The 24,408-nt window shown below is 48.0% G+C and overlaps 1 protein-coding gene and 1 long non-coding RNA gene across 5 annotated transcripts in view; one reads left to right on the top strand and one right to left on the bottom strand.

The window, feature by feature from the left end:
- Positions 1-7,628: 7,628 nt before the first annotated feature.
- On the bottom strand, positions 7,629-10,637 carry LOC121067669. Its single transcript, XR_005818374.1, has 3 exons — positions 10,544-10,637; positions 9,781-9,882; positions 7,629-8,710 (listed from the first exon to the last, which is right to left on the bottom strand). It is a non-coding gene; the product is annotated as an uncharacterized LOC121067669 (long non-coding RNA).
- Positions 10,638-10,830: 193 nt separating this feature from the next.
- The window catches only part of MDGA1 (MAM domain containing glycosylphosphatidylinositol anchor 1), a 136,732-nt gene continuing 123,154 nt past the window's right edge, over positions 10,831-24,408 (top strand). For 3 of the 4 annotated variants that reach the window (XM_040552848.1, XM_040552847.1, XM_040552846.1), the window contains exon 1: positions 10,831-12,185. In XM_040552848.1, the coding sequence (XP_040408782.1) occupies positions 12,059-12,185 (127 nt within the window). In that variant the 5' untranslated portion in view covers positions 10,831-12,058. Of the gene's footprint in view, positions 12,186-13,065; positions 13,102-24,408 lie in introns of those variants that run through there. The other variant, XM_040552849.1, reaches the window with a different exon arrangement.

Here is a 24,408-nt window from a genome sequence, read left to right as displayed (position 1 = left end):
AGAGACGCCTGTGCAACACACATGAGCCTGACTCATCCCTGGCTGCCCAGGGGCCCTTCTGTCAGATGGGAAAGAGCTGAGCTGTGGCAGTTGCGGCAGCGGCTGCAACAGCAGCAGTGCCCTGTCCTCTTAATACACTGCCATCTGCTTCTCCCAGCTACAATCTATAGCTATTCCCCCCCTCCCTCAGCCAGTAGAAAAACATGCCCTGGTTTTCATCTTCTGTGCAGTGTTTTATTTCTGCTGGTTCTGGGCTGATCTCAGCTGCAGTTCACTAGGAGAATTGCGGAGCAGTCCCACCTTGCTCCAGCTCCAGCTCCGTGTATTACCTGTTTTCTTCGAGCAGTCATTGATATGTGTGGATGTGGCCTCTCTCTCTTTTTCTCTGTCTTTCTCTCTCTTTCCCCCTGGATGTGTGTATGTACGTGAACCAGGGCAAGAAACAAAAAAGCTGATTCTTGAAACAGATTAGTTTGCATTACACAGCCGACAGGCTTTCTTGGAGAAGGCAAGATACTGGGAATTCAGCATTTCCCCTTCATCAGTGATTGATTGTCTCTGAGCCTTGGGGGGATTAGAATTCTGCATTTTGAGTCGCTCTTGGCAAGTTCAAAAGTAACAGAAATGCACCTGTGACATGAAATCAGGCCTAAGAAAACTTATTGGTTCCTTCCTGGCTTCATAAATGTGCCTTTTTCGTCTCTGTTGTTGGCTCCTTTATTTAAGCCATACAGGGGTTGTAGCCTTTTTCATCCCAAAGCATTTGATAAACTACTTCAAAAGAGGTAAATGCAGTGTTTGCCCAGGCTGGACAGATGAACACAGATTAAATCCTGCACTCACGTGCCCAAGACTACAAACGTCCCATTAAATGTTGCCGTGTCTTCCAACAGCTCTGTTGACAATGTTTCTGTGTTCTTTGTGCCATGCAAAATATTTTTAGATCAGCATTAACCTCTCCATGCTTATGTGGGTGGATGCATATGTGTGTGTATATTATTACCCTTAGTACTAACAATTGCAAAATGTACCTGCTTGATTCACTTAAAAAAAAAAAAAAACAACACAAATTATCGAATATTGGTATGCTACACGCTGAACATTGTATACCTATGAGGAATGAGGAATTCCAGCCATGACAAATGTGTAATCTTTTCATTCGTGATGTTTTAAATATATTTGAAAATGTAAAAATAAGGTTACAATCTATGTCTCTGTTAAAGGCCCATTATTGCTCCTTTACAATTTTGTCTTGTGAAACATGTTTAGCTTAAAAAAGACCAGCCTGACTCTGAAAACAAGGGAGTGTGGTTGTGAACCATCTGAAGGAGAGCTTATCAAATGCTTTTGGAGCAGTAGTTTATTAAAGATTTAACCCCTTTGACATTTCCCTTTTTGTGTACTGTTTGTTCTGATCCCTCTAGCTCACAAATATACTGTTTATTGTCCTTCAGATTTTCCATATCATTAATTCTGGCTGGAGGCTCCAGCAACAGCTGTATTTGAAGAAAGTGGATTATAATTGAGAGAAATTTATTAATGATTTTGTTGATGCCCTCTGCCTTTCATATTGATTCCACTGGAAAGCATCAGCTTGATCGTATTGCCACAGAGCACAAACAGGGGACATGCGCATGAATGTCGTGATCCCCTGCAGTCCAGGTGTGGAAGCCAAGGGCGCAGGAGCGGTTCTCTCTCGGTTTGGGGTAAGCCAACCTCAGTCCCAATACCCCTCATTCCCGGCTGGCACCGTGAGTATGCATGGTGTGCCCTGGTTATAGTTTACAGGGCAGAATTTGTTTTATACAAGATAACCCAATTATCTGCATCCTTTAATTTAAGTGTGAGGCTGCGTTTGCAGCTCCAAGATAATGATTTCAGGCTCGGCTTTGCAGGCACAAGCTTCTGTACCTCATTACAGACAGGGCTGGTTTTGGGCAACAGGCAAAGCTGCTGGCTGCCAAAGGTGGTGGCCTGCCAGGGGCAGCCAGCAGCCCCTTGCCCATGCTAGAAGGGACAGGGATGGCTGCTGCAGCAGCAGGAGCAGGCTGCCCGCCCAGCCTTTGCCCCCAGAGTTGTGCAGTATCAAGATGGGGGTAGAAAAAGAGAAACACGTCACGGGAGGTACCCACCCTGACGCTACCACACAGCTGAATTTTGCCTGCCCAGGGATGAAGAGAAAATCCTTGGGCTACAAAATTAAATTCTGCCTACCCTGCTGATAAGCCTTGAGCCAACTCTGATTATAGAGGTATCTTCACCTCCTTCTATTTTGACTACAAAGAGAGGCTTATTGAAAGGTTGATTTTGATCCCTGTTAAGAAGAAAATATAGGAGAAAGACAATAAAACTCCTCTTGCTTTCAAGATTATAGATTTAAGTCTCACTGACAATACAATATTTTCAGAAAGTGTGAAGTTACTTGAGGAGGAATATTTTAAATCTAAAATCATTTACATTACCTCCATTTCAATATGTTTGCAGCACCTGTCACTTTTTTTGTGACCCTCTCTGAGTCCAACATAAACACATTATCCTGCAAAGTCTTAAATAAAGGTAGGTTAGACACCGCTTCTGCAAGAGGCAATTTACCAAATCAGGGATGATAAATGTAGAACTGTGGTTTGAAAATGAAATGTTATTCTCCACCAAGACAAGCAAGGAGGAAAAAAAAAGTGCTAATATGATAAATTTCTATTGGTAATTTCTTGATCGGCCAATGTTCATTTTCCAAAGAGACAGGCATCTCTTGTTTTCACTAAAATATTCTTTCTCAAGCATCTTTCATCAAAATGTCTGCTGTTTGTGGGGGCTCAGAGGTCCTTTTTCCAGACGTGATGACTGTGGAAGTGGATTTAATATGAGAGCTCATGCAAGCTGTTTGGAGCAGGGTAAGCTCACTTCCAGGTTGTCCGAGGTGGTCAGACTGCATGGCGTCCCCACGGCCAGCTGCAGCCAGGGGATCTGGGCTGGCTTTTCCTCCCACACCTTCCCATCAGCCCCTCCAGCCCTTCCTGTTCCCTGCAAGGACAGGATATGTTGGGGAAGTCTGACGGGTTGGGATGGAGAGAAATAAGAGCAGAAAAAGGGGCAGAATAGCCAGGGTCCTGAGGGCACCACCAGATCTGACGGTCCCTGCCCAACCCTGGGACTCCCTAGCCCTGCCCCTGGCCCAGGACCCCATTTCAGCCCCCAGAACCATCATTCCCTGCCCTTGTGATGCCCCAGCAATGCCAGCCTACATCCTGTCTGTCCCCAAGTTTCATTTTTTTGTTTTCCCCCAGCATCCTTCCCACAGCCCTCATTTCTCCTCCCACGCTTCAAGCTGCCCCAGCATCCCTATTTTATCCCCCCTTGGGCCACTTCTTGCACCCTCCTTTTTCTGCCTGCCCTCATTAATTCCTAAGTCAATCCTGCCCCAGCTTTCCCCTGGCTTCTCCCTCTCTCCTGGATCTTGCTGGTTTCCCCAGTCCCTGCTGAAGCTGGGTGGACAGGCAGCTCCTCTGTCCTGACACCCACTGCCGCATGCCAGGAAACCTCCCGGCCATTCAGGTACTGCAGTTTGCCTGCAAATGTGAGAGCTACTAAACAGCTGTAAATCCAATCCCAAATGTGTATTGTTCCTTCAGAATACAGGTTTGTGCATCCTGATGAAATATGGCATTACTCTGTATGAAATACAAATGAATGGTTTATTATTGGCTTCTTAGAAATCAGGACTGGAGGTTACTCCTTACAATGTGCTCTGATTAGAACGGGAGGTCAGACCAGCAGTGTCTCCTTCTGTCTCTGTAACCTGTGAATGATTTGATCCATATAAAAATTATGCTATTTTCCACTAATTTCCCTGCTTGATTTTGCTGATAGGGAAGTCTGCTGCTGTTACTCAAATACCTCACCTAGTTTTCCTAGGGAAGTTTGGATGCTGCAGCTTGTCTGGCCATGGCAATGGCTTCATCTTTCGCTGGAGTGCAGCCTTCTGGGGAGCTGCATGGAGAAACTTCTTTGGAAACCCACAGGGTGAGTGTGCAATGCTCGAGACATGAGGGAAGTACAGGAAAATACCTCAGCATCTGGTGAGCCCCCAGTGGGAGGTTGCAACAGCTGCATTGCATTTCCAAGCTTTTAAAAAATGCCTCCTGTACAATAAATAAACCAAACCATCTCTCGACTCCTGTGGCCCTGTATTCGTCTTTACCTTAGGTTGACACTGTGATATTCCTCCCACTGTCTCAGTCCTTTGTGAAGGGCTGAGGAATGGTGTGTGGTTGAGCTCCCCTCATCCTCACGGCTCAGTGTGAGGTCCCCGGCCAGGGACACGTGCCCAGCATGGCACTGAAAGTGGTAATGGCCATGGCCATCAACATCTCTGGCTCTAGCATCAGGCTAGCGTGATTAGCTCTTTTTCTCTTTCTTCTAGGGACTAAATGTAACTGAGAAATCAATCAAACTCCAACCTCCTCCAGGCAATAAAGGGTGGAGGAGGTGGAGGTTCCCTGCAGGTTGCAAGATCTGTTGTTACTTCTCTGGTCTGGAAGACAGGGAGAGGAGAAATGTTTTTGCTCTGTATTCCCACTAACTTTCTTGGCATGATGAGCTCTCCAGCTAATAAGCAAGTAATTATACATAGGAATACACAGTTCAGTGGCAATACTGTCTGTCTGGAGCCACACTGAGGAATGAGAGAAGAAAGTATTCCCTCCCAGCTCTGCCCATACCTCTGCCTTGCTCCTGGCAGGGGCAGGTAAACCCTGTGCTGGCAAACTCTGACTCTCTGCTTCAGCACATCCATACTGTGTCCCCGGGTAGTGCCAGCCCCAGCTTGGCTAAAATGATTAGGGGCAGCTCAGATGAAAAAGAAGTGGTTGGTGCTTCTATAATTTCCACCCACTAGGGTTTTTCTGTTAATTTCTAGTATGAGCTGGCTCACGTTACACAGCTGTACAGTAATGGTGCTTCTAACTCTGGTTTGCCAGAGAGCTGTGTTATAAATAGTCATGATAAATCAAAATAGTCTTTCACCATGAGTTTTCTAAAATGGAACAGTCTATCAGGTTACGGAGGAAAGACAAGGATGCCACTGTGCCTTAAGGATGTAAGTGTATTTAAGCATTGAGGCACCAGGGAGTTGTGGTTCAGACCCACCAAAGGTAAGGAGGGAGCAGCAAGGTTTGGGGAGGGGGTGTATGTGTATAAAGCATCCTTTCAGCAGGCACAGTTCCAAATGCTTTTGCTTCTTTACACAGTTCTTTTGCATCCTCTGAATTTTCACAAAGAATTGATTAAGGTATTTTGACTTGAACAGGTGGTTTGTGAAAATGAAGCTGTAGTGCATCACTGGACAGGAGGGTAAAAGGATGTGTGTGTGTGGATGTACATACAGGTTCACACAAAGACAACAATTACTGGATCCTCAAGTCAAGAGTGTTCAGCAGTGGCCAAGAACAGCTGAAGATGAAAAGCCATGAGTAACTTGAGGGGGTAACTCATGGTCCATGTAGAGCATCCAGCAAGGAAAATACCTGTGCAAAGTCTGACCCCCTGAGCTTTTGGATGGTCGCAGTGCACATTGGCTCCTTACACCTCTGGGTTTCATGTGTTTTTTGTTGTCGTTACAGAGAGCTGCAGCGCTGATGAACATGGCTCCTCAGAAAGCAAAAGGGATGCTTCAGGCAATGAATGGCATGCTCTTTTCTGCAGTCTGCCTGGCACACTGCTGAATCTTTCTGTAACCGTCTTTACCACCTTGTCGTGGTCTGGGATCAGTAATGAGGGGGGATTCTGGTGGAAAAATACTTTTTTTCCCTGCAGCTTTCTTTTTTCATCCAAAATACAGATGCTTACCTTCTTAAAGTGAAGGCATCTCTGCCTGGAGACAAAAAGGGACTGAGGAACTCCTCGTGTGCAATTTTAAGTGAATGCATTGCTAATAGTTCAGCTTCCCTTGCAAAGATTCCCCAGACAAGGGTGGTCATGGGGCAGCTGAAGTGAGGAGGTACCAGCTGGGGCGTTTTCTCACCAGTCAATGGTCTCAGGGCCTGTGAGACCACAGCCTAACCTGAGAGATCCCATAAAAGAGCCTCTGCAGGATGGCCTCCTCCTCATGTCAGGGTATGGGAGATGTAACGTGCTACCTGTGGCCAGGGGCTGTCTCCACCAAGGCTGTGATGGCAAGACCCCATCTGAGGTTGTCCTGCGCATGTTTTACATCAGCTCCTGACAACCCGCTCCATGCTGTGACTTGTATTTGAAACATTTCACAGGAAAAGTAGCACAGCCCTTTGGGAGAGCTGCTCGAGCAACAAGGCTCTGGCTGAAGGCATCTTGAGGAGCAGCTCCTGCACCCTCCCCAGCACCCCGCTCTCCACCGCGGGCCAGAGATCACACATTTCAGATCATCTGCCTGATGCTAAAAAGACCAGTGATCGATGCGCCCTTTGCTGACAGTGGCAGACAGCACCAACAGGGGAGGATCATACCCAGCCTTTTGTATCTGCTCTTGGTGAAAAAACATCCCTTACCTGTGCACTCTGGGAGACACATGCTAGAAGATGGGGGCTGAGGCAATGAAAGCAAGTGGAAGAAAGGAGAACAAGTTCCTTTGACCAGCACCAGCTTGACATTTTTCCAACTCACTTTTTACAGATGAAAGGGAGGGTGGTAAAGAAGAAGAAAGCATGAATGCAGGAGGAGAAGGAGGCAGAGGAAAAAAAAGATCAAAGAAAAGGTGAAACAGGCAAAAGATGCTTCCAGTGGTGCTGAGACACTTGTCTGCACCCCTACACCAGCCCCTATCTGTCCTAAAGCACAAGAGCAAAAAAAAACCAGCAGGATTTCTGGCAAACTAGATATATAGTCTAAAAAGCGTAAAGATTGGTAGAAAATGTTGAGTTAAAAGCCTGTGGTTTTAGTGCACAAGAAGTGGGATGGTGTGCGAGTGTGTCAGCACTTGAGCTGAGGAAAGAAAAGTGGCCACACATGGAGATCACAGAGGAAGGGATTGCAACGGGTTTCAGATAAGCCTGAACCAGGAAATAGAAATTTCTCAAAGTGTAACTGGGGAAAGGCAGGAAAAGCAAAACCCGGTGCAATGTCAGACAGGTGCCAGAACTCCCAGCATGGCCCAGGGACTGGCTGCATCACGCAAGCACAGGGAGGAAGGGTGGTGAAGCCGGGGCAGGATGAGTACCCGGGGTGAGGAATAGAGGTGGGTTCCCTCTTCATCACTCCTTTCAGTGCCCAACACACTTGGTGATGGGGAGAGTTAATCAAAAAAAAAAGCAGAGAATACACAAGAGGCTCAGAGGTACTATGTAAAATGCATCTAGGAAGAAAGCAAACACAGCATAGGTATATTCCCTGGGGTGGAATACACCAGAGAATTGAGGACAGCAAAGCAGAGCCCTTGGGATTTATAGCCCTACCTTGGCATGCTTTGTATGGGGAGCAGGAGATACCCAGGAGGATCCACGGCAGAAGCAGCACCAGCCTAATGTTAAGGATGGCAGCAAGCACCACTCCAGGCTAGGGAGATTTTTTCCCCCAAAGAGATGCTGATTCCAGCACTTCAGAATCACAAACTAGCATTTTTATGCTTTTATTTATTTATTTATTTATTTTTACAGTTCTCCTATGAAGATCAATTAAACAGAGAGAAAACAGACAGTGGACAGATTTCATCCTGTCATTGTAGCTTAGCCCCTGCTTCCCCATCTTCCAGCAGTTCTCACTTTGCAGAGCGCTTGGTGCTGTTTCCCTAACGTGTTTATAGCAGCCCTACAGGGCTCCCTCTCCCCACACAGACACCACAGACGCTGGCTCTCCCTTGCCCATCCCAATTCCCTCTGCTTGGCTCCTGTGTGCCTTATCTCATCACCTTGGGTCAGACCCTTGCCCCGGGCCTGTGCTGCGCTGCGTCAGTGCCTCCCCAGCTCAGCAGGGCACAGCAGCACCGCAGGAGCACCCCTGTGCTCCCAGCTCCTTGATGCAGCCCTGTGCTGCAGTTATAATTCCCTGGGTTTCCCATCCTTGCTGCAGTGCTACAGAGTCCTCTGGCTTTCCCCTTCCCAACTCTCTTGCAGCACTCAAAGTCACCCATTGTCTTTAAGGTGCCCCATTTTTTTTTTTCCTTTCCCCTTCCTACTTCCTCTTTCTACTCCCTTTTAGGAGGCAATAGCAAGGGAAATGCCGCAGGAAAGCTTCCAGCTGGGCTGCCCTCACTTCCATGTGTGTGCGTGGGGAGGGAGGAAGGAAGAGATCAAACTTGGAGGCATTCGTGACTGTTGTGCTGCGAAGAAAATGAGCGAGAAAGAGGTGACCGAAATGTCAGGCCACATGCTCAAGAGATCACCGGGAACCACAGATAGTTGCATCATCTCCGAGAAGAAATAAATGACAGCCTGCACCAGATTATAGCATGAAAACATTGACACAAAGAGAATTAATGTCCTTGTAACTGGACCTTGGCCTCACACACTTCTTCAGTCATCTCTTGCCTGGTGACATTGTGCCGGCTATGATTTGCTCTCTTTGAACACCACATCCGTCCCGGAGACTGTCTACCTCAACGTAGCTGTGAAATATAGGTGATGTAGTGCGTATAAATATTGCAGGGAGACAGGACTCATTTGACAAGTCGGGGTTTGAGAAGGGACTGGAGACGCTGACTCCCAGCCGGAAGGATGGGACAAATCTGTTCTGCAGAAACGGCCTGTGGGGAAGGAAGGCATCCCTTAGCCGTTCCTTTTGACAAGTAGAATCACCGCAGGGCGCGGGTTCTTTATGACAAGTGGATTGCTTACAAGTGTGTCGGGAAGGCTGGCTCACTGTTGTGCTTGGAAACTCTATTGCTCTGGCTGTTATGATTTATTAGGACTCAACAAATAATTATTAATTACCTTATTTAGCAAATGCAATGGTGTACTGAGGTTTTGGCAGTATCTTTTTTTTTTTTTTTTCACTCAGAGTATCCATTGACAGGTGACAGCTTTTTCTAATTATTTATTATCCAGTTATTTTCCCTTCAATTCAATGGACCATTCACACTCTCTATTTATGGGCTTTTTTTTTTTCTTTTTGTACTTTTTTAAACTATTCCTTAATTGGATGAGTTCAAAGCTACTTTTGGCACAAATACTATTATTTGCTAAGAGAAAGCTGGGTTGTTTCACATACTTTGGCAGTTTACTGTGAAATTCATTTTTCATGAGCATTTGTGCCAAGGAAACATGAGCATGTGCATTGAAAGTTAGCACAAAAAAGGGGTGTGAAGCATACATTTCTGGGATTTTTTTTTAAAGACTCATTATCCATATCTGTAATTCAGAGTCATTCAAACTCCAAGGCATTATTTCATAATCAAATGAGAATCCCTGAAAAAAAAAAAAAAAATACTAGAAAGGCTATGAAGCGCCCCCAAAATATCCTTATCTTAAACTGAAGAGTGGAAAAAACGAGACTCATGTCTCACTGTTTTTTTTATCACCACTCAGCTTCCTGGATCTGCAAACATCTCCTTGCCTTGTTTCCTTGCGCTGCTGCCAGCCTGCTTTGTGCAGATGGGGACAGTTTTACTTTCCCTCCTCAGTGTCAGCTCCTGCTTCTCCCCATGCCCTGGCAAAGGGGCTGCTCCTCCCGTCCTCCCGGTGCCGCCCTCCACTCTCCTTCTGCCTGCAGACCCTACAGCCGTGTTGCCAGCACCCACCGTGGGAAGGATCACATCCTTCTCAATGAAGGGCTTACTGAATTAAAAATAGTAATAATAATCATAAACTTGCTCACACCAGACACCTTTGTACGGTCTTTCCCCATGCCATCATCTTTGGGAAGGACACCTCGGAGCGTGAAGCCCACGGTTTCTTGGCAAGCGTTGCCTTAGATTGGCTGGGGAGGAGGGGAGAAAAAAAAAAAAAAAAAAAAAAAAGGCAGTTTCAGACTCGCGGCATCCTTACAAGAGAGGAGATAGGGTCCGGCAGGGTCCAGGGGAAGGGGAATTCCCCTGCCCTGCCTGGGGGATGCTGGTCAGGGGGATGATGCTGCCCTGTCCCTATCGCTGCCTTCCCTCTGCTGCCTTTCGGTACCGCTTTTCTCTGCCGCTGAGCACCGTTTACAACAGGAATAACTGCTTCGTAATTAGCGGCTGTATCTATTAATTGCTTGTTTGTTAGAGCATGACTTAGCAGCCAGCCGCTCTCTGGGCCGTATCTCTCAATTACTGTTATTTTTTATTACTATTTTATTCTTTAATTACATTTTTATCCAGGTAGCGACACGCTCGCGTGGCGAACCGCCGCCCGCCGGGGGATGCTTTCTTCGGGTGCCAGGGCGGGGGGGGGGGGGGCACCGCCGAGCCCCCACCCCAGCAGGCACAGGGCAGCCCCCGCAGCCCTCCTACAGGGGGGCACAAACTTCTCGGCAAACCTTGCCTCCCCCCCCCCCCCCGAAAATCCAAGCATGGAGAAGCCCCCCCGTCCCCGCCGCCCCCGAGCCCCGCTCCCCAGCACCGGGCTTTTCTCAGCGCGCATCCCGCCCGGGAGAAGCCGACCTTGCCGGGAGCATCCTGAGGACGGAGGGACCCGGGGCTGGCGGCTGATTTCTCCGCCCGGAGCGAGCCCCTTTCCTCCCCAGCCCTGCGGTGTCGCCTCTAATTGGGCCGAGGCTCGGGGAATTGGGCAGGAGGCAGGGCTCTGCCGGAGCACGGCTGCTTTAATTGGCTCGGATTTTTTTATTTATTTTTTTTATTATTATTTTTTTTTTTAAACCGAAGGGGAATGGAATGGTGAAGAGGGGAGGGGAGGAAAAAAAAAAAAAAAACTGGAAAGCCAAAGGGTGAGGAAAACGCGGCGTGCTGGGCAGAGCTGGCAGGCAGGGCTGAGGCAAGCCCGGGGCTCGGTGCCCCCGGACGCCCCGTCGGGGGGGCAGCGGAGAGGAGCCCCCCGGGGCCGCCAGGGGAGCGGGGACGCCGCCGGCAACTTCGTGCTGGGGATCGTCGCCTTTCGGGGCGAGCACCCGGCCGGGAGTAAGCCAACTTCTTGCAGCTCCTCCATCCTCCTCGGCGGCTCCCTTCCAGCTGCAGCTCCCGCTGCTTCCCCGGGGGGGCTCCGGCAGCCGTCGGGGGGGGAGCGGCGCGGATCTCCCCGCGGCTGCACAGCACCTGCGAGGCGGGAGGAGCCGGAGAGCGGCGGGGGAGAAGCAGCCGGCAGAGCCCTGCACGCAACACCGGGGAAAGTTTTGAAGGGAGAAGGAGCTGGCAGGCTGGGGAGGAGGAGAGGAGAGCCGGGCTGAGCTGCAGGGCGCCTGCTGGGGCTGCTCCTCGCTCGCTTCTCCCTTCAGGCTGGCTGGGGCGATGCAGTGCGGCTGGGGGAGCTCCTGGGAGACGCTTTAAAATAATACTAATAATAATAAAAAAAAATCCTGGATTTGATTAATTACAACAATCCCCTCCCCAGAAGATCTGGAGAAGAGGATACCTAGCCCTCCCTCCGCCTTTCAGCAGCTGGCTCCTCGCCCCCCACCCCCCACCTCCCCCCCAATTTTTTTTTCTCTTTTTTTTTTCCCTCCACCTCCTTCTCCTTTCCCCCATTCGCTCGTGGGGCTGCGGCCAGAGCCTCGTCGGGAGGAGGGCGGGCGAGGACTCTCCCAAGTTGGCCCCAGTTGGCAGCACTTCGGGCAGCCCAGGACTCCGGGCAGCGCTCGGCGGCTCCCCCTGCACAAAGGAAACCCCTTCCCGTGGGGGGGGGGGTGGGCAGCGCTGGGCTGGCCCGGACCCCACTCCTGCTCCTGCGGGCTGCCCACTGCCCTGCTCCTTTTCTTGGGCATCCTCGAGCATCCTTGTGAAGGGAGAAGCGGCTCTCCGCTTTCCTGCCCTCCCTGCCTCCTTCTCTTTTTCACTTCTTTTTTTTTTCTTTTTTTTTTTTTTTTCCATTTTTTTCTTGTTGCTTTTTAATTCTTATCCCCAGGCGGCTCCGGCGGGGGGGTCCCTTCCTCCGCCGGTGTCCGGAGCGGGGCGCATGGGGCGGCGTTTCGGGAGGTTTTCGCCCGCTCCTCGCTCCCCCGCCGGATGCTGCCTGGGCTCTTTTGGCTGTTTTTCTTCGCCGGCGATGAAGGCGCTGCCTTGAAGATGGAGATGATCTGTTTTTTATTCCTGTCTCTGGTGCCAGCCTACAGCAGGGGACAGGGGGTTTACGGTAAGGGGCGGCATCGCGGTGGCTGCTCGGAGGGAGGGAGGGGGAGGCGAGGGCGCAGGGCGGCGGCGATGGGATCAAAGTTAAAAAGCACCTGCAGGAGAAAGTAAATGACGCTGCCAAAGCTCGCCGCAGCCCGAGCGGAGAGGTTTACGCAGCGATAGGCTTCCCGGAGCCTGTGGCTTCTTCCTAATTCCTCCCCGTAACCCCCGGCCGCCCCGGGGGGGGATGGGAGGGGGGGGGACGGGTGCCTCCCCTTCCCCTGCACGGTGCCGGCTCGGCTGCCCTCCGTGCTGCCCTGCCCCAAATCACCCCCCCCTCCCCGATCCCCAGGGCGACCCCCGCCGGGCTCCCCCCTCCCCCTGGGGGCTGCCCTTGCGCCCTGGTGAACTTTGCCCCGAGCTGATGTGGAGCTGCTTGGGGTTTATTTTTATTTTCATATTATTTCTCGGACCGTGGTGTTGCTTATTTCCCCCCCACACCTCGTTCGCAGGCAGGGTGGCAAATGGCAAGCCCAGTGCAGCAGAGGAGGGCGGGGGGCAGCGGCTGGGGACCCCCCGTGCCCCCTCCGAGCACCAGCCCTGGGTGGGATGCGCGTGAGCCAGCCCCCAGCCCCCTCTCTTAATTCTGCCTTTCCAGTGTCTGCATTTCCAACACACTGGGAAAAAAATAAATAAAAGCAACCCCCAAGACTTGCCTCTCCTAACAAGCCGGCTTTATCTTGGCTTGCGACTCAGTTGTGCGTTGCTGTAAAGTCCTTCTGGAAGGCATGCCTCTGCCTCTAACAAGCCCGGCTCTCTGAGCTCTGAAGAGAGACCCCAGTGAGAGAAGCCAGCCCCCTCCTCCCCCTTTTTAACAGCACGCAGCCAGTCTCTTGTGTGAGCCCTGGCAAAGATCAGTTCAGTCTCCCTGGCTATGGGTAAGTCTTTGTAGGTCACTTTTTAATGATGGATTTCTTTAATGGGAACAATCCCTCCTTTCTCTTTGAGGGCTGGGATGTTAATTTGAGTTTAGGTCTGTTTTGTAAAATAACCATTTTTAAATGGAGGGGGTTTTGCTTCCTTTGCTCTTTCTTCCTCCCAGTACATTTTCTCGCAGTCCTCATGTCCAGAGGAAAATTGCAGGGAAATGAAGAGCAGAATGAGTTTGTGGTACAGAAACCTAGTCAAGTCAGGTTATTTAATCCTTTAAACCAGGCAATGTGTTTCTAGCTGAACTTTCTTAATTTTGTCTTAATGTGCTTGCTGCTGAGTAGCTGATGCTGTAGAACGGCCTCTTTGCTCAGGAGTGTAGCAAGAGGGACAGAGCTTACACATGGTTTACTTAAATGTGCCTGAGAAGGCTGGCTGTTGTGGGCTTTTTCATTTACTTCCATGAACTTGCATTTGTTAGAGCTGCAGCTGAATTAGATCCTCAGGATAACTTACAGGTGGCTTTCTCTTTTTCTCTGAGAGAGACCGGAGAAGCAGCATGCAAAACAAAGCCCAGATAGACAGACGTGCACTAAAATGACGGCATCTCTGAGTCAAAATGGTACTACTCCCATCTATTCTCTTACTTAACTACGCAGAGGAGAAACCCGCTCTCTCCCTCCTCTCCCCTCCCCTACGTCTTCCAACTATCTGTTGAGGCTGTCGGGAGTCTTAGCACGCAGCCGTCCCCGAGCGCAGCCCAGAGCAGCGTGTTGTGGAAGCAGCACACCGCAAACTTCTGCGGTGACTAATAGTTTTCATTTTGTCTCTCCCAACCCTGCCTTCGGTCCCCCTATCTGCACTGATTTCGTGCTTTGTGCAGCCAGCGCTGTTTGGGTGGTAAATTGCTGTTATTGATGGCTCACGCAGGACTGGATTGATACCGTTATATTTACAAGGATAACTAAAGCAGGATTAAAAATCAGTCATACTGCCCCGCTGCTTTGTCTGAAATGTTAGCCTCTCACCGTAGCTTCGAGCTGATCACGCTTAGGTGTTCTGTGCTGTGAATGTTGGTCTCGCGTGGCGCTTATCGTGGCAGTTTTGGGAACTCAGGTGTCATGGTTCGGGTCCATTTTTCTGCTTTTGAGGATTCATGGTGATGGGAATAGGGAGAGGCATGTATATTGGTCTATAAATATATTTTACTTTAGTAAATCTGCTAAGATTAAATCAGATTAAACTAGATAAAGTATCCATGTGATGTACTCTTTAAATAATACACCCACATGGATGCACACAAAAGACCTCTGTCTAGGAGAGTGGAGTTGTTGGAGAGGTTTATTGAGATGAATGGTATAAATAAAATGTGTGTAAGGGGGTTGCTGGGAAAGAAGCTTTCGCAGTGGAGGTGCGATTTAATTAGGAGTCAAGGTGCTTTTAGCCTGCTACCTGAAGAGGCTTGTTATATAAATTGGCATTTGTTGTAATGACTGAAGAGTGTCTGAAACCCTCTTCTCATTAGCTGATCCCATCCTTTCAGCCTTGTTTGTTGAAATAAGACAAAGCTGGCCTGACATGGGAGGCAGCTCAGCAGGCTTAGCCTTTCGTGGTGCCCCATTTCCCAAACTCTGTGTGTGCCTGTCAGTCCCGGTGCATTACTGCTGCCGGTCAAGATAAGGAGCAAGCAGTAACCAATTTGTAGGAAATGTCATAATTTGGAGGGAGAGAAGAAGAGGTAAGAGGGAAAGGGGTCCTGACCTCCCATGCTTCAAGTTATCAGTGCTTAAAGGCTATATATTAGACTGAAAGGGGAGGGTAGAGAGGGTTTCCAAAGGGATGAGCACGCCTCTTGCTTCCTCGTCAGCCTTGCAGACTCCAGAACACACTTAGCTCTGATTCAGGGTGTGCCCAGGGCTGCTGCTTTGCTTACTCCATGTGTAGCGTATAATTAACATTTCTGGGGTGTCTGGCAGCTAGCCCAGTCCAGATGATCAGCAGCAGCCTTTTTTTGGGGGCAGGATAAAAGAGAGCGGGCTGTTTTGTCCCCTGCCTCTCATAATTCACCTGCTGAAAAGGCATCTGAGAAGCCTTTCAGGAATGGTCATGGCAGTGTGCAATGAGGGGCTGCAGCAAGGCAAGGGACAGGGAATAAAAGGAAGGCTTGGGCTGGGCAGCAGGGAAAGCTGCCTGGCACGGAGACTGGGGGGCTTGGATGGGCTGTGGTGCTTCAGATACTTAAAACTGGTGTGAGTGAAGCACATACAGAGTAGTCCTGGCCTCTGAGGTTGGGGATAAATGACCCCATAAAGCCCTTTCTTTAAAGAGACACCATCACACTGAATCACCTCTGAGGTGCCACTGCAGGCAGGCATAAAATCTAGTGGGAGAATGTTTTCTTGTGCCTGCAACAGGGGAGTGTCGTGGTAAAACATATCCTAGGTTTAGGCCATAAACATTCCCACTCTTTCATTTCGTGTCCACGTGACAAGATTTGTTTCCTGCTCCTCTTACCTGTGAAGTAAAAGCCTCTCCTCCTGGAGCTTTCAGTGCACCACCGCTCAAGCGGGGTGTCTCAGCTCACACGTGTGACTTTGCTGCCAGTTTCGGAGGGAGCAGGCACACTCCAGTGTTAACCTTGAGCCTGGTGGCATGGATCTGTCCCCCTCCCCTGCCTCTCACTACCTGTTTTGCCAGCAGGAGCAGGGGGCCAGGCAAGGAGCTCCTCAGCTTTCTTGCTGTTATCCCAGTGCTCCCCGTGCCCTCTGAAAAGAGTGAGAAAATTGCTGGCTAAAGCAGCAACGGAGCTGGCTCCTGTCAGCCCCTGCTTGGCTGATCCTCCCTGGAAAAGGGGATGTACGAGCACAGCAGTACTCCAGACATCTATGTACGAGTGTGTATATGCATCTTTTATGTATAAAACATATGCAGACACACATCCTCCCCTGTGGGCTCAGCCATTTCTCCTTGTTGTCCAGCCCTGAAATCTGTGGTGACTCGCTGTAGCCTTTCCATCACAGGTGTTTTGTAACTGGAAGGCTACACCTAAAGACTGGCCTGCTCCAACATTTGCGTAGTTCTCTGGCAGCTCTTTAAGTCCAAGACATTAAATTTAGCCAGCCCTGTGCTCCAGCATGCCTTGGCATCCTCCAGCTGTAGTGCATCAGACTCACCCTCCTGAGACCAGAGTCTTTGTTTTTAGGTCAGGTCAGTAGCTTCACACACCAGATAAACCCTCAATTGACTTTAATATGCAGTACTAGAAAACTGACATTATTCTCTTGACAGGTTGTTTGCAACCTTGCTGGTAGAAGTCAAAATATTTCACTATAGGTGTCACCAGAAACCACCATCCTATGCTAATTTTTGTGGGAACATGAAGACAGATGTTGAATAATTTGACATGAGCAGCATAGCTTTTAAAATTATCACCATGTCAGCTTTGCACTGGATTTATCTTGTGGGGTTTTTTTTCCTTCTTTTTAGTTATATATATTTCAGATGATTTTAAGAGATAGGGGAGGGATGTGCAGTAAGTGGCTCCCTGTAAGTGGAAAATGCAGCTGAGGATGGCCTTGGTGGTTTAATAGTCAGACAGCAATTCAGTAGTGGCAATGAGGGATGCTGTGCAGCTGGGACTGCTGTTCTTATTTTTAAATAACAAGACAGAGAGACTTCCATGGTGGAGACTCAGAGATCCTGTGACGCTTCCCATCAGCCAGAAGCCTTAGTGTTTTGCCCATGTTTTGACTGGAGTTATTGCTGTTCTGCTTTCTTGAGTAGTGTGGTTTCAGGCTTCCACACCCTCCATACATACATATCGCGCTCTCTTGGTTCATTAAGTGTAGTCAATGCCTATGAGTCTTGCCTGCACAGCTATGTCTTGTTTGGTGAGGGAAGAACTGAGGTGTAGGGCAAAAATTGCACTGTGACCGACTTCTGTGTGCTGGTGAAAGCAGTAGAGCCGGGTGCATTTCTACTAGTGAAAGGCTGCCTGGTGGGGTGTGCTCTGCTCCTCTGGTGGAAGTCTTCTGAACCCTACCTGCAAAGGGTTTCTTTAGGTGGCATTAGGTAAGTCAGCAGCCTACGTAGCTCTGCAGAGAGAGCTTAGTGGTGAAGTTCTCACCGTGGTAGATAAGCATTGGTGGGTTTTGTGCCAAGGGATTGCTGTGTTGTGCCCGCAGAGGGGGCTGTGTTCTGCTGTGGAGAAGCTGGGTGTTCGGCTTATGATGGGCTCTTTCCAGAAAAAAAAAAAAAAAAAAAAAAAAAAAAAACACAACAGTGGAAAACATGGTTTTGGTCTCAGAGATGCAGCAGGTACCTGCATCTGGTAATACACTAGGAGTGTCTTTAGGCTATCCTTAGCAGCTGAGGTCTTATCAAAACTATTAAGAAAACTTTGTTTCTAGTCTCAAGCAGTCAAGGTGGGGACGTCAAGTGCTCCCATCCCGGTCACCTTCTGCTACTCATCAGCTGCTGGCTTGAATTCAGACTGGGAAAACATGCCAGCATCCCCCTGGCTTGTGGAGGAAGGGCGAGAGGGCTGTGGGGTACCGGCACTGTGCAGCAGAAGGCAGATCAGGCAGGGCTCTGGGATCTACCGGAGACAGCGATGTGCTGTGAAGAGGTGGGAGAAGGGAGTGTGTGTTTCATGTCTCTGTGCCTGTCTTTAATGGGGAGATCTCTCCTCTGTCAGGATCCAAAGCACTCGCTTTGAAAAGGAAAAAAAGCTTTCATCTGCCCTTTACTTGGGGGAAAGGGTTGAAGGAACAACAGAGGTTTATTTTTATGGCCAAGCGCTAGCTCAGTGTTTAAAAGAAGAAATTAAATGTGTGATACCCCATGGAGCTGGTGATCAAAAACCGCTGCATTAAAGATCTGCGGAAGAACTTGAAAACTGGAGCCAGGTAAGGGAAGTCCCGGGCATCTGTGATCGTGGTGCAGCAAAAGCAGAGCCAAGAAGAGCTTTTACCGACAGAACAGCTGGGCCACAACCCGCTTGGAGGCTGAGTTATCAGGTCAACACCGGGGCATTTCTTGGAGCAGAGGCTCCCACTCCCCACTTGCTTTCGTGCCCCCTGCCCACGGAAAGGCAGCCCACAGGTCTCAGCCCAGCTGTGCCACATCTGGCCGAGGGGATGGGGATGGGACTCATCTGGCTGGGGGGACACAGGGCACACCTGGGTGGTGGGGATGTGCCCAGCAGGGGTAGGCTTTCCAGCACCTGGGGGTGCCACAGCTTCGCTGAAAGAAAAGCTGGTGGAGACGGGGCACTGGGGAGTGACCCCACAGATGTGTTGGGTCTGCTTTCTGGCATGGACACCGCAGCCACCCAGGTGGGCTTGGGGAAAGGGCAGCCCAGTGATCCCACCAGCTCTGCCCAGCAGGAGCTGCACCTGGGTTGGAGCTGCTCCTTCCCTTTTGTCAGCGCTGGCTGCTCGCTTGCTTCTATACAAATCTCGTTTGTTTTAGGGTCTGAAGTTCTGTCACACAGTGTCCAAGCAGTTCATGATCCTATTTTTCTTTTCCCTTTCAGGAGTATCTCATTGTCAATTTCCCATAAAAGATCATATAATAAATAAGTGCAGGCATCTTAAACCCCTAGTTAGCTTTTCAGCCATGGTCTCCGTTTCTTTTTTCTTCACATACTTGGGTGATCATGGATTATGTTTTTTTGTTTTTGTTTTTACATTTTCTTTTTTCTTTTTTTTTTTTTGAAAAAGAACAACAGGGCTAGAGGAATCTGAACAGTTATGAGGGAAGAGTGATCCTCATGCACAACTTTCCTCTGGCAGGAGGAGAAAAGATGACAGCGAGGTGGCAGCTGGCTAGCAGTGCCCCTGATGCACCCAGGTGAGCACCCAGGTGCTGCAGTGCTGCCACGAGGCAGCAGAGCTGAGGGTGCCCCAGCAGAGGCTAGTATTGATGCTCATACATCAGATTTGGCTCTTGCAAAAGTGTGACTTAGGGCTTGGCTCACTGCAACGTTATCTCCTGAGCATCATGGCTGCCTACAGGGAGCTCTTTGTGCACCAGTATGCTGGCTGCATGATATCCCAGGTCAGCTTCTGACCGTTAATACCATACGTTTTAATGCCTAAACACTCTGGTCCAGGTGAAGGGAGATGCCCGAAGTAAACAGGGAACTGGTGAAATACTACTGAACGCAAATGATTACTTCTTTAAATTTCCTACATGTTTTTCTAGACTAGGCAATCTGGGTGCACCAGCATATGCTTGTATGACTGCATCCCCAAAATCTCGGAAGCTTTACGGTCTTGTAATGTGTAAACTCCTACGAGGAAGACGTTCCCTTTGTACACTCCTGTGGAGCACACTGTGTTCTCAGCATTGTGTTAGTAATGAGCAGCAGTGCAGACAAAGTTATACCTCTCAGTGGCTGCAGATGAGGCAGGACAGCCATGGTGGCAGAGTGGCATGGCAGTTCAGTGTCACCTCTGCTGTCCTGCAAGCAGGTCACAGCTCAGCAGTGCTGCAGACCTGCAGGGAGAGCGGGGAACAAGTGTTTCAAGCAGCAAGCATGGATCTATCCAGTCAGCCTCTTGCTTTCCTGTTGCTCTTCTCGTTCGTGCTGCAAATCGCTCGGGGAGGTGCTGTTGGCTGCTATCCTGCTGTACCTCGTGTAAGGGAGATCCCACGGATGTACCAAAAAATATGGCTGTGATGTGTTGGCTGATGGTGTCTCCGCTGTGAACTGTAGCACAGGACAAATGGCGTGCAGACACTTTTGCTGGGTTTCGTGGAAGTGGAAATGATGGCAGGGGGAGGGTAGCAATTGACAAAGGTGCAGTAAGGACTGTAATTTCTGAAGAAAAATTAGCGCGTGTTGCATAAAGAACCGATATAACACTGAAAGCTAAAGTCAAGCTGTGAGAAAAGCTTTAGGATGTCTGCAGGTGGACATTTAAAACGAGGAGATGCTCGCTGTTGCTGCTCCAGTTTCAGAAGGAAATGGTCCTTCACTAATTGGCACAAATTGTTTTAAGATAAATGTGGATGGGGAATCTTCTGCATCTCTTGTGTGCCTTCATGATGAAATAAAAAGGGAAAAGAAATGTGATTCAGCCACTTTTGAGAAACGTGGCGAAATGGCTTTTGCTTACAGACACCGTTTGACTCATTGGTGTTTGTTCTATACCTTCTGTGGTTGGTAAAGGCAGTTGTAGAATTACAGGGTGAAGAATGACTGTCTCTTGCGAGTTTAATAAATTGATTATTCCAACTCAGAGCACCCCTTGAAATAGTGGGGATGTGAGAAATCAAGGCTCACAAAAACAACCTGACCTCAGCAGAAGACAGCTGGGGTTGCGTGACTGAACTCCCCTGCCAGGCAAGTGTACACGTCTGGGGTGTTAAGTGCTCCAGACCAGCTGAGAGCTTCCTCTGTGGTTGTTAGACCCTGAAAATCATCTCAGAGCACACAAGTAGGATTTCTTGTTAGTTTAGGTGTTTCCTGTCACTGTAATATCCATGAACTTCCACCTTCACGCAGCCCCTGTTGTCTACAGTTATTCCACTCTGCCTGTGGGGAAATGAGATGGAGATTAAGTGATTTGCCCTTAGCAGAAAGGAGAATCGAACATCAGCAAAGTTTTAAACATCCTTTTCTATCCAGTAAAGTGCAGCTGGTACTATGTGCGATCCCTGTGGCTGACAGATGCAAGGTAAATACATCCTGAAGAAGGAATAAGCCATTAAGAACAGGTATCTCAGAATTAAGCTGCTTTTTTTTTTTTTAATTAAAAACAACAAAACCATGTTTGTTTTCCAGTACTAATCTAGCTCATCTTTGTTCACTTGTAAAGATTTATTTGGGGATATCTTTTAAGGTGTACCAGAAGTTGAGCCGTACTGTACAGCACTGGGGTATAAAGAGGGAAATCTTTCAGACACGGGTACATACGTGTCTCTCTTCTGCTTGAGTCTGCTGGTGGCTTGGAAAATTGCTCTGAGGGTAGTGCAAAGATTGGTTGTGGAATATGTTGATTCATTTGGCAGCAATTTAAATTATTTTGCACTTGATCAAAGCATCAAAGAATTAAATTGTATATACATAAAAAGCTGTTTTCATGAGTGGGTGAGGCTAAATAACTTTCTGGCACCAAAGGGAAGGACAAAAACATTGATTATGCCATGAAGGAGCAGAGATTTAGGAAGGGGGGAAAAAGTAGGGGACAATATCATAGGTGTGTTACTGGAGGCAGTGTCTGGACCAGAGGAGAAGTAATGGTAACGAGGTCAGAGCTGTGGTTCCAAAGTGAGGCTGGATGCCAGAGCAGCGTGCAGCTTTGAAGAAGGGAAGTCTGAATATTCCAATAAGTTTTATTATTTTAATTATATGCTAAGTCTGTATTCTTGTTTTTCTTACAAGTACAAAGATAGGAAGAAGAAATCTTCAGTGTTTGTTTCCCAAATGCTAACAAAGGCTGAAAGGAATTAGTGACAGTGACTTTTTTTTCTCTTTTGAAAAAGAGATGTTCCTATTATATTTAGAGCAATCAAAATTTACAAGTGATTTTTTTGAGAAGGGGATAATCATGATTAGTGATCAAACAGTTGCTGAACAAGAAGACTATCTCTGGCAATGGGGAATCAGAAGAGGGCAGTGGTGTTAGCTGCACATCGGGAAAATCCCTGTGTTAAGGTGTTGTGAAAGAGGGTGCCTTGCACTACCTCCACAAAAGAGAAATGCTTAGATATTGGATAGGAAGACAGGAGCTTCCCCATGCTATGAGACAGAGAGATTAGGGGAATACCTTTGCAAGCACGTTGACTTGAGGTACGTGTACACTGTGCCTGAGCAAAAGTGGGACTGTATCCTGTGGGCGCGCTCCTGAGCAAGCCTTAAATGAGCTGTTTCAGCTGCTGGTCACAGTGCAGCACTAACAGCGTGGAGCTCGGTCTGGCTCACGATCCAGCTGTTGCTGCAAAACCCTCTCAGGATGCTGCACAGCATGCAGAGCCCCTTGCATCTGAGGTCACCAAACGCTGGGCTCAGCTCCGTGACGAAAACGTTGAGGATGCCTGCACCAGGTTAATGCTTGCTTTTGGACTGCAGAGCAAACAAATATGCTCGAGTCCCACCTGAGCAACCGGGTAGAGATCCTGTAAACCCAGCTTTGTCGTGGGGTGTAGTTTGAAGCTCGAGGCTGTAGCAGCTTTGCTAGCACACTCCAGTGATTGCTAACTCTGGCAAGACAAATGCCATAGTTGTTCTTGCTCTGTGGTATCTGTCAAGCAAGCAGAGCTTGCAATGCAAGAGTGCAAGTTGCCTTAATGCAGCTTGCTGTTGTGAAAGCAAAGCTCTGGGCAACAGGTCTAAAATTAATCTTCATTTTTTTTAATTTTTTTTTTTTTTTTTTTACTTGAAAAGCTATTCTCGAATAGCTCCCTGCAAAGACAAGCCCTGCATTTAACTGTGATTAAGTTTCTAAATTGTTTTTCAAAATGGGATAGTCGAGCTCCTGAAGCACATAGCTGCATGTGAAGACGTTCCCCATAGTAACTAAGCTCCAGCTTTGGTTAAAATAGTGCAATAATAGTTTGTTTTCTGGTTGGTCTAATGATACAGCGGATCAGGACTTTCATCCTTACTCCTGCAGAAAAATGAAATAGACAGTAGAGAATGACTGTTCACTATGATGTGCATGATTAATACCATAAATCTTTCATGTGGGGATGCTGGGTGAAATGAATGAGTATTATCACAATAAATTGAAAGGAGCAGTTTGCTACATGTTCGTATTTGGTAATCAGGCTTGAAACATGATGTAAAAGGACAAATTAACCAAAGTTTACAGTGGCTATCAAAGCTCAAAAGCACTCTATGGCATTCGCTAAGCCTTGGCAAATATGACATGCTGATTTTTGCAGATCACAATGAGCATATGTACCTACTTGTGGCTGATGGTTATTCCAAGTGGCCAGCAGTAGTGTGTGCGCTATTTGACAAACAGTTCTGCTTCTCAGATTATTATGGAGACATTTCAAAGTATGTTTGCAGCATATGGCTTGCTTAAGACCGTTTTAGATAAGAGACATTCGTTAAGACACAGTAAATCAGCTGCTTATCACTCCGCTTCCAAGGGGTCAGCAGGGCATTTTGTACAGGCCCTTAAAAGAGCAGCAGAGAGAAACGAGGAGCGAGGCCCTCAACGTGGCATTGCAAACTTTCTTTCCTTGCGTAGGTCAGCAGTACCAAGTAACACACAGAATAGCTCCAGCAGAGCTAATAATAAACAGGGTTTTAATTTAAGAATTGCATTCAATTATTTAAAAGCAAGTCTAGAAGCAGAGAGTGAGGAGGCTGGGGGAAGGAAACATCAGTGTGAGCTGTTTGCTTGTTAGGCCTAAATAAAAGCTTTGCAGAAGAAGGAAGCAGGGGAAGGTGCTAAAAAGTACCAGGATCTGTGATGTGCTTGTTGAGGTAGACAGGGAAATGAGAAGGAAATGTGTCTAGCTATTGCTAGATTTAAAAAGAGAGAAAAGAAATTGATGCTGTTGACGGTGTATAAATTCTAGGAGTGAGAATATTTCTCTCTTTCATTGCCCTCATGATAATACCCGTGACATTGTTGCTGTTCAAAATGAAGGATTGGAAGAGCAAGTGAGAAGTGCCGTCTCCGATAGGCGGGAGCCTTGCTGAAACAGGCTTACAGATCTCCTGGAGGGTGAGAGCTGTTATATTAAGGTCAGGGAAAAAGGGGCTGGTCTTAGCACCACCACCCCCTACAATAAACAAGAAACGGGAGGATATAATGTAGATTGTGCATATATGCTCCTATACTCCTTTTTTTTTTTTTTTAAAGGCCCTGGATGCTTTGTGACAGGAAAGAGCTGTTGTCTATAGGAAACAGTTGTAGGTAACACTGAAGCTGGAGCCCAAATCTCAGGATGCTACAGAATAGGCAAGAGCTTGTAATTTAGAGGCTAATTTGTAGAACATCTGATTTTTTTTCACTTTTTTTCATTTTTTTCTAATCTAGTTAAAGTCATTGTAATTAGTCTTTGAGGCATATTTTTCTGATTACATTTTTTTTATATATATAAGCTCTTATTTCTTACATGAGTTTTGTCACACCTGCTTGCTGTACTGGTACTGTGAGCTTTCTACTTGTTAGCCCAGAAGGGAACGATACAGCTAAGGGGGTATGAGCAGGCAGCCATTGTGCCTTCGGCATTGCCATTAGCAAAAAAAAAGAAAAAAAAATTGTTGGCCAAACTCACTTCAGCATCTTACCATTTGGCTGGGAAGAATGATTGTGCTTCTTCAGCTTCTCTGTGAAAGCAGACGT

This window comes from Cygnus olor, chromosome 3 (genome assembly GCF_009769625.2).
Source record: "Cygnus olor isolate bCygOlo1 chromosome 3, bCygOlo1.pri.v2, whole genome shotgun sequence".
Lineage (NCBI taxonomy): Eukaryota > Metazoa > Chordata > Aves > Anseriformes > Anatidae > Cygnus > Cygnus olor.
This window is presented reverse-complemented; position numbering and strand designations above follow the sequence as displayed.